The sequence below is a fragment of the Centroberyx gerrardi genome, chromosome 15 (assembly GCF_048128805.1).
Source record: "Centroberyx gerrardi isolate f3 chromosome 15, fCenGer3.hap1.cur.20231027, whole genome shotgun sequence".
Lineage (NCBI taxonomy): Eukaryota > Metazoa > Chordata > Actinopteri > Beryciformes > Berycidae > Centroberyx > Centroberyx gerrardi.
The window spans coordinates 22,927,780-22,938,311 of NC_136011.1; the positions used below are offsets into that span (position 1 = coordinate 22,927,780).

Genomic DNA, 10,532 nt, shown 5'->3' on the forward strand with positions numbered 1-10,532 from the left:
CAAAACTATGAAATAACACAAATGGAATTGTGCAGTGACCAAAAATTTGTTAAACAAATCAATCACAATCATTTCTTATATTTTAGATTCTTAAGGCAAAGACTTTGGAAAGAAATTCATACATAGGCATCAATTTCACTATTTATATTTGTCTAAGAAACAAATTTCAAGCATTTAAGCCATAAGCCTTTAGATCAAAATGGCTTTAAGAGAATGAAAAACATATAGTACATTCAATCAGGTGTGTCCAAACTTTTGACTGGTAGCGTATATTGACCTCTGACCCAGGTTTGTGTGTGTGTGTGTGTGTATGTGTGCGCGTGCGTGTAAGACAGAAAAAGATATGGAGAGAGGGAGAGAGAGAAAGAGAGGGGGAGAGATTTGGGCTTTAATTTGAACGCAATACCATTACTTTTATATTCATGGGAAAGTGAGCACATATTTTTTTGGCAGCGATCGTTTTCATAGTCATTCAGTTACACACACTCACCTGGGAACTTCCCAGTACAACCACAGTTTTCTACTGCTGACTACTAAGCAACTCCACTGCAGCAGCTGGGGGTTAAGCACCTTGTTCAAAGGGATCTCGACAATAGATGAGAGAAGATTTTCACAGCCGGTCCACAGATACGAACTCACGACTTTCCAGTCACATCTCTAACCTTTTGGCTAAACTCCTGCAAGACTTTTCTTTCTTCTTCTCTCCCCCGCTCTTTCTGAGGCTTGAGCTGATTGCAAGATTATTGAGCTGGCAGTCATTTGCCCATTCCACAAGTGACATCCTCAGTGGGTGATCAGGGTTTATTTGTTTGCTGTTGCATCAGCTCAGGCAGGGATTTGGAAACTATTGTCAGCAAAGCAAAGTGTATAGTGGGATATCATGGTCCAAAATAACCAGAGAGAAACTGGTTGAGGCTAATTCCATGTTGAGGAAACAAGCCTTTGTACAGCACTCCGCCAACGCTGCCAACTGTAAGCAGGGCTTACAGTTAAAATGGCGAGAGAGAATTCCCATTTTTAAAGGCAATTTCCTGAAAACAGAGTTGAATATGAATGAAGGCTTGGGGCCAGAACGGTGTAAGTGGTATTTTGGGCAAAAATCTCTTGATGAAACCTATTTAGTACCAAAAGCATATTGAAATCATGACTAAAAAATTGAATTAAAAACCAAAATATGATAGATTGAAGCGGCACTTCAATGACAAGGACATTTTTGCACTTCAGTAAAGTAAGTGAAAACCTGCTTATACCTTTTCTGGCTCCATAATCTCTTTAAAGAGATTGTGTTCAAATGAAAGAGCAGATAAGGCCACTGTCAGCACCACATCTTTCAATTACTATGATGCCGCCGCCTTAATGTAGGAATTAAAGCCATATAGCAGCCATTTTGACTATTGAAAAATGTGGTCAAAATACATAAACCTACTGTAACTAACCAGAGGTGTTTCCAGTGAAGGACACACTTACTTTGTTCCCCTTAACTTCCTCTTTTTGCAGTTCAGAAATGATTGTTTTAACTGCTTATACTACTAAAATTACAAAATTAATTCTGAACTCCTGACTCCTTTTTTTTCCCAGAAGTGGTTCCTTGTCCCACAGCCCGGACCAGAGAACCCGGGCGGCCCATTGGTCGGCTCCTCGCAGGACCCCGCCCATACCCAGAGGAAGGCTGAATCCAATCGGAGGCTCCAAATATTCAGGCCCCGCCTACCAACACCTCCAGGAAGTAGAGTCATCTGAGAAGGAGGCTGAAGCACAGAGGGGGTGAGGACATCACATTTATAAGGCCCATACAAAACAAATAATTTGCCTCTTGACAGAAAGTCAAACCTTTGTCTTGGTTTTTCTTTTCATTTTTCTTTCTCCGGATGACTGACAGATTCCTCTGTTCAGACGCTGGCAGCAGCTGACAGCTAATCACAAAAGTTTTAATGTGTTTTTGCTATGAAATGTAATGTTGGAATTTGTTATCCACTTCAACTTCATCATTGACAAAAAGTCATTGCAAGATTCAGAGAGATATATATAGCATTCCCTTTTGATATCTTTTTTTTTTTCAAAACCAATTCCCGTGTCCAGGAATGTGTCACTGCATTACATCTCTACATCCATTTTATTTTAGTTGGTTGTTATTTTAGTTTTAATGAAACAAATCAGCCCGGAAGCTTCAGCTATAGAAAATTCAGTCACATTTGATCCTTGAAATGTAAGCTGAAATCCACATGTAAGTACTAATCTTTTATCAATGCAATATTCAACAAACCTTCACAGATGAGCTTTAATTCAGGACATGTACAATGCAGGAAACTGGAACTTATTCACAAGCTCTTAAAATACCGAAGCGAATAGACAGGACTTGTTACTTGAAGTCTATTACAAATCAGGGGAGCATGCAATTATGAAAAATGCTTTTAAGATAAAAGTTTAGATGAAATCCAAGGCCATGAGGCTCTTGAGTGGGAACATGGGCTTAGAGCTGCTTACCTCCTCCCTCTCTCTCTCTCTCTCTCTCTCTCTCTCTCTCTCTCTCTCTCTCTCTCTCTCTGACTCCTTTCTTCTCCCTTGCTCTGCACCTCTATATATCGAGTCATTTCAATGAAAGCCACTAACTGAAAAACGCAGCCCTGCCACGGACAAAGCTTTGGATTTCATTTCAAGAGTGGAAATTTCAAAGCCAATTCTGTTGGGGTTTTTTTTTCTTCAGGAAAAAAGGACTTACTGCACTTTTTTTTTGTTTTGAACCTCCCCCACTACCCGTCTCTCTTTGTTTTCCAATCTGCTGAGCAAAGATAAAAACAAGGTCACGTTATGTTGTGATCTGCAGTGCAATGGCATCAGTTCAAAGGAAACGCTTCGCCTGGTGCTTGCGCTTTTACAGGATACAGGCTGCGCGTCTCGCTCTCCCCCTCTGTCTCTCAACGTCTTGTTATCCCTCTGCTAAATTCTGATTCTCAGCTTTTTAATGGCTAAGTGGGGGCTTAGCGGGCAGATCAACAATCAAAGCCAAGCATGGTTCACGGTTTCTTAACAGTTTCAAATCTAACACACTAGGGTAACACGACATTTACTGGACTCCTCAGTGGGTTTTTTGGGAGCTCAGCCCCAGTCGTGGAGTGCTGACAAAACTGCACGGCACAGCAGCTGAGGAGATGCGTCTGATTAGCAGAAAATATATTCAACACAGAGAGGATCTGTGCTTTGACCCATTTTTTGGGGGGGGGGTCAGTACTTTGCTCACCTGTACCGGCAAGCCTCACTTCAAACGTAAAGGTCTCAGTGGTCTGCGCTCAGGATAAAGCTCCACATGACCTATATACATACTAATAGAAGAGGGAAGAGGAGAGACACACGGTTGGACAAACACTCTGCACACACGCATAAATCACATATACAGAAGAAAAGAGTATATTTAGATATGCAGACAAACAGGGACAGGCAGACAGGTAGGCAGTCAAGCTCACTCACCCACCCACTCACTCATTCACTCACTCACTCACTCACTCACTCACTCACTCACTCACTCAGTTACTCACTCACTCACTCACTCACTCACTCACTCACTCACTCACTCACTCAGTTACTCACTCACTCACTCACTCACTCACTCACTCACTCACCCACCCACCCACCCACTCACTCACTCACTCACCCACTCACTCACTCACTCACTCACTCAGTTACTCACTCACTCATTCATTCACTCAGTTACTCACTCACTCACTCACTCACTCACTCACTCACTCACTCACCCACCCACTCACTCAGTCACTCACTCACTCACTCACTCACCCACTCACTCACTCACTCACTCACTCACTCAGTTACTCACTCACTCATTCATTCACTCAGTTACTCACTCACTCATTCAGTCACTCACTCACTCACACTCATTCAGTCACTCAGTTACTCACTCAGTTACTCACTCACTCACTCACTCACTCAGTTACTCACTCACTCATTCATTCACTCAGTTACTCACTCATTCAGTTACTCACTCATTCAGTCACTCACTCACTCACTCACTCAGTTACTCACTCACTCAATTACTCACTCAGTTACTTACACTCAATCAGTTACTCACTCGCTCACTCACTCATTCACTCACTCACTAATTCACTCACTCACTCACTCACGCACCCACTCACACACTCACTCACTCACTCACTCATTCACTCAGTTACTCACTCACTCATTCAGTCACTCACTCGCTCACTCACTCATTCACTCACTCACTAATTCACTCGCTCACTCACGCACCCACTCACTCACTCACTCACTCACTCACTCACTCACTCGCTTGCTCGCTCACTCACTCACTCACCCACTCACACACTCACTCACTCACTCACTCACTTTCATTCATCCACTCACCCACACACACAGAGTCACTCACTCATTTATTTGCATTTATTTGTACTGTCTCTTATAGTTTTATAGTTTTATATATATATAAATGCAGTCCATTTACCATCCATTTATATTTATGTACTTTACCTTTATTTTACTTTATTACCTCTTTTTTTTTATTACCTTCCTGTACCTGACATTCCTTGGCATTGTTCCGCCAATTGAGGCACCTGAATTTCCCCTGGGGATCAATAAAGTGCAATCTAATCTTCTTCTATCTTATCTCAAAGCATTGTTTTTAGAAAAAAGAAGAACATCATAGGGCAACATTGATACAACTGTATACAATACTATTATCATTGTAGTATTTTGGTATACATACAGAGAACATTATACATGCAGTAGCTTTCAAGCATGAAATGATGTAAACAATAGTGAAAGCACTCAACACTGCAGAGGAAAACACAGTATAGCATGCTACATTGTAATATATTTCTGTAACATTTAGCAGCAAGCTAAATGTGTATGTGCAGATTTATCCTCCTCTCCAAGTACATAGGGTAGTTTTTGTTCCAGAGAGGCAGAGAAATCTGGTATCGAATTTTCGATTTTTTTGGAAATAAAGTTTTCTTATGTTACCATATTTAGAAAATTCGAATAAGAAATGCATCACTCTCTCTCACTCACTCACTCTCTAATGCACCGCATCACATAGCAACAGATGGACAGACAGCGAGTCTACAGAACCCCTTTTCCATAGTATGGCAGCCCGGGTTGCCATGGAGACATTTGACCGCAACGGCAGAGAGAGACAGAGGGACAGACAGAAATAGAGAGACACGCAGCTTGAATCCATTTTAACAGAAGTAAGGGAAAAAACGGAGGTAGAGGAGCGGAGGACATGATAGAGGAGTGTGCAGATAGCATATGACAGCTAAAAAATGCGGTAAAGAAAGGTTGCTCATTCTATTTCGTGCCTGTTAGTGAAGCCTAGTGTTATCTCACCAAAATGGCTGACAGGGAGACAGAACGTCCTGTGTTGTTACCACTATTTTAAGATAAACCTGTCTCCAAAATGGCTGACGGAGAGACAGGCCGCATTTGTGTATTTTCATTCACTGTTTCCAGTATTTTTTTTGATAAGCATGTCAGTTTCTCTCCCCTCTCTCTCTCTCTCTAAGTCTGACTTGTGAGATATACGCAGCCTTCACTCTGATAGCTTAATAGCGGCTTTGAAAATAGACAGGAGTGCAGATGCAAGATAGATAGACAAGATACACACACAGCTTCGGTGTGTGTGTACTTCTGCGCTTGTGTATGTATAAATGCACAAATGCGATTCTTCTCTATCGCAATTCTCCGTGTTACAAGTCTCGACACCGCAATTACTTAGGGACCTTACTTGGAATTTAAGAGCATGCATATATGGGATACATTCGGAAATGGAATTGATTGTTAAGGCTTGTGCATGTAACGAGCCCTCGTAAATGATAAAAGCCTGGTCAGTTATCTCACCTCAGCGCCGCACACAATCTGCCTGTAATGCCCCACTAGCTGCAGGGTCTATATTTGAACTCTGCTTCATAGATTTCGCAATCTGATTCCGTTTCAACACATCAAAAGAGAGATTTGGCTGTGAATGTTATCTTGGGAATTAGCACCCTCGCATCATCCTCCCTTATCGCGCGCAGCATCCTCTCTATAGGCCCCCGCCAAATCTCCAGTGTCGTTTTTTTTTTTTTTGGTGAGATTTTCATGTCCCCGAAAAAATACTGCAGCGATAAAGCGAGGATGTGATTTCCTTTTGAATCTGAAAACCACCTTCTCCACCCACCGCTATTTTTACACGCCTTGATGGAGAGCATAAATGTGTGATTAGGGTGTTACAAGGGAGAGGGACTCGGAAAGTCGAATGCTGACGCGACCGGAGCAGCTAGCCTTTGCGGAGGATTATGAATTATTACACGGAGATAATGAGACGCGGCTCCGGAATGCAGCCGGGCCGAGACATCGATGACACTCGAGGAGAAGAGGGGGTCGTCACTCTTAGAAAGGAAAAAAAAAATCAATTAAAAAAATCAATATTAGATGTCTTTCAAACCTGCTTATTTGAACTTAAATAGGTGCAGTTGTACCAACAGTCTCTGAGCAAGAGTGACTCAGACAGGCTTTGAAAACAAAACAAAAAAACAGGGGTAACTTTGGTGAAAATCAACATCAATTAGTACACTTGATGTCTGATTACTTCAGTTGTCCCAGAACAAAGCTTTTGAAGATGTTAAACATTAAAACAACACTTCATTTTGTAATATACTTCAAGTGGTTAAATCAATAATACAAAAAGTGAACTTTTGGTTACCTCTCCTACTTATATAAGGAAGCTCAGGTTTTTGGGAGTTTTTGTGTGTGTGTGTGTGTGTGTGTGCGCGTGTGTGTGAACTTGGATATAAAGAGATGAAAGAAAGATGTCAGACTCATCTCCTTCCCTCTCACTGTGCTCAGTTAGCCTGTGAGGTGGCAAAGGGCGGAGAGCGGTCCCTCTGTGTATTCTGCCAGCGTTTCAGCGTGGGCGTTTGAAAAGGCTAGAGTTGAAATCATACTCAAAGACACAATGACTTCTTTTCTAGGTGGAATGAGTTGCGGCAGGGAAGTTTTTCTACAATCAAATAACCTTTGCTCCCATTCTCTTTTTCCCTGTCTCTCTGTCTCCGTCTCTCCCTTCCCGGATCTCATCCTCCATAGGTGCCAGATGCAGGGAGAGAAGCCCGGCAGCGACCCCAGACAGGATGCCTTCCTACATATGCAACCTCCTGTTTCAATGGAGACGTCTTCTTCTTCGTCGGCGTGGGGCGGCCATGCGGGGGCGCGTTCGGGTCTGCGCGCTCCCTCCGAGCACCAGGATCTGAATCCCGCCACCCGCAGCCTGCGGAGGCCCGGCCGGCGCCACAGCCACTCCCCCCCTCCTCCGTTCCGCTCTTGTTCTATCCCCATCATCCCCTCCGTTCAGTGTCACCATGACAACGAGGTGTCTTGTATGCAAACCAGCATCGCCCCGGCGGCCGCGTCCTCGGCCGCGTCGGTCGCCTGCGGAGCCACGCCCCGCAAGGACGGAGGAAGAGCGAGAGAGGGAGCGAGAGAGGGAGCGAGAGAGGGAGCGAGAGAGGGAGCGAGAGAGGGAGCGAGAGAGGGAGCGAGAGAGGGAGCGAGAGACGCGGCTTCTTCTTCTTCTTCCTGCTCGTCTGCCATCGGCCAGCAGCGGGATGAGGTGGCGCTGCTGCTGGAGGAGGCGCAGGAGCAGCTCAGGGCTTTGGCTCTGGCTCATAGGAAGCAGGAGGAGGGTGGGCTCAGCAACAGTGGCAGTGGGTCAGTGGCTGCGCTGGTGGAGGCCAGAGAAACTGTTTGCTTCCTGAACCCTAACGCAGGAGGAGCTGGGGGTCTGAGCTCTAATGGACCCACGGAGACCCAGTTACTCAGCCCCAATCTATCACACAGAGACTTGGGCCAAACCGGCCAATGAAAAGACAAGATTTAGGACATTCACTTTTGGTTTGACAGTGTTTGACAGACTCTGGTGTTTTGGACTCAAGATCGCAGACACTTCTGCATCTATGTGACGAAAGGGAAATGCCGAATAGAAAAAAATTGTAATATCATGGAGAATCTGATTATGTGCTGATGATATGCATTCTGTATGGATACATACAAACACTTGAGTGGCCGCCTCTACACCGACTGACAGTATGGAAAAAGAGAAAAAAAATATTTACATGCATTTATTTACAAAAATGAGAGAAACACTTCTACTTAGACAAAAAGAAACCAAATAGTCTGTCAAATCCATGGTGTTTTTAATTGTAAAAAGAATATATAAATATATATAAATATATATGGATATAAATATATGGAATTCAAAAAGTGACCAAGTACAAAGTTGAAGAACACAGGAATGATGTAACTATTTTTCTTTTTTCTTCTCCCTGTTTTGTATTACCCCCCCCTTCCACATTTTGGTTTCTGGCTCAGTTGTAACCGAGGAACTTCATACAAGCCCCTTAATTAACGTCCCATCACACATCCATGAGCCATGACGAGTCATTCTGTGAGCCCACTCAGAAGTCAAAATGGCCGGCAATGACGGAGCCTCCAAAACTATTGCCTCTCTCGCCTTTTGAAAGTCTGTCTACCCAGCCAAGAATTACAGTACAACCGTCCATGGTAACTGACACCTTGGATTCACTGTACAAGACAGTAACTCCCTGTATGCTAAGGAACAGTGATGGATGACGGGACAGAGGAAGAAGAGAGAGAGGGAGGACGAGTAAATACTCACAATAAACAAAAGCGATGGACTTCTACAGAATTGGTCTGGTTCGGGAGAGCGGATTGCCTAAGACAGCCCAGATGCTGACTCCCCATTGGCCAGTGTTTCAATCCAATGTATTTTTTTACAAATGAGATACTCACACACATACACACACACACACACACACACACACACACACACACACACTCACATAAACCACTGTATAGGTCTCCTGTGCGTTCTTGTGTGGCTGGCTGGGTGGATGGATAAATGATTGGATGGCTGGATGGATGGAGAGAAGGATGGAGGAAGGACAGAGGGCTATGAGCACCATGGAGGCGCATCTGCAATTTGTTTTCTTTTTCATTTCTTGGTTGGTAATGAACAGTGCTGCTTTCTGGGGCTGGCGGGAGGGACGACCACAAGGATCGGGAGATTCCAGGGTTATTGAAACAAGAAATAAATGTCTATGTTGTATCCTATTGATTGGGACCTTCTGAATCTCTGTATGAGTTTACAACCAAATGTTACCGGTGACAAAAAGGTGACAAAATGGTGGGAATTCTGGTAAAGATGTGTTTTTTTTATTATTTAGTTGATTGCTTAGAAAAGGTTTTGACACCCCTACAGCATCCTGTCCAAATGTGCATGCTGGATAATGATTGATTCTGGTTAACACCGATATACTGCAGTGATCCTTTTGGCCTTTTCACACACAACCTGGTCTGCACTGGCCCAATGAAATCCGGGACCGGTATTCACAAAGTACTTTATCTTTTACCCATGAAAGTAGTTCTAAATAGCTCTAAAAATAGCAAGTAGTAGTTCCCTCTATTCACAACGCTGCTCAGAAAACAACTTTTACTTTAGAAATCAATAATTTAAAATATTGTTTCATTCCAAAATACTATACATCCATTATGGAAAGATTTTGCTCCCTGCAGGTCAATATTTAAAAAAAAAACGGATGATTCTGTCTACGAAAACACAACTCCCTTACTACTGACGTTATGAGCCTTGAAATAAAAAAAAAAAACTTCAGTAGTAAACCACAATATCTTTGACTTTCATGCAAGCAATCGTTTTGTTCATGCCAGCTGTCTTCTATTTTTGAAATGTTAGATGTCATTTTGGAATGAAACTTTTATATTATCACGTAGACGAAGGTTGGATTCGACCTCGCTGCTAAGAAATTCTCCCACTACGATTGTTTTATGATGCTTGTGTTGAAATAGGGAAGCCAAGGGAAGAAAAAATTTGAGTTTGTCAGAAAATTGTGACTAAAAAATGTGTCTTTGAATGTTTTGACATCCATACACATTCTGCCAATTAAACTGGAAATTCATGTTGAAATTTAAACCATTCAAATATATTTTGAATGAAAAGTTCTTAAGTTTGGAAAAAATCAGCTGGTTTAATTGCAAAATCAAAGTAAATGCTTGGACTTTCTACATTAACGTAATTACTGGTAAGCAGGTGTCGGAACTATTTTCTGTTTAGCATCTCCACCAGAACTACTGAAAAGGGTTCGGGGCTAGATTTTACCGCTAAAGCTTTAAGAATTACTCTTTTTTTCAAATAAATAAGAGCGACTGCTGGTTGTTTTACGTATGTAATATGAAATAACTCTTAAATTGAACAGTTAGAAGCAGCTCCTTTAAGGCTTTGTGAATGTGGCCCCTTGTTTACTTTGTCATGGGCAGTGCACAGCGCTCAGCAAACCTCACAGTGCGAGATGCTTTCTGCAAACGTAATGGCGTCTTCTGTCGTCCACATTGTCCTTTCTACGGCACGCTCTTATGCTCTACGATCGACCGGATTCGCAGTTTAGTTCAGATAGGTCTGATTCAGTAATGTGACACTCGGATACTGTACAAGTTCA

At 42.8% G+C, this 10,532-nt stretch overlaps 1 protein-coding gene across 1 annotated transcript in view; it reads left to right on the forward strand.

Moving 5' to 3' along the window:
- nrg3a (neuregulin 3a) overlaps nucleotides 1-7,864 on the forward strand; it is a 315,296-nt gene extending 307,432 nt beyond the window's left edge. The window contains exons 8-10 of the mRNA XM_078288565.1: nucleotides 1,579-1,764; nucleotides 7,090-7,477; nucleotides 7,547-7,864. Of these exons, the coding sequence (XP_078144691.1) occupies nucleotides 1,579-1,764; nucleotides 7,090-7,477; nucleotides 7,547-7,864 (892 nt within the window). The remainder of the gene's footprint in view (nucleotides 1-1,578; nucleotides 1,765-7,089; nucleotides 7,478-7,546) is intronic.
- The last annotated feature ends 2,668 nt before the right edge of the window (nucleotides 7,865-10,532 follow it).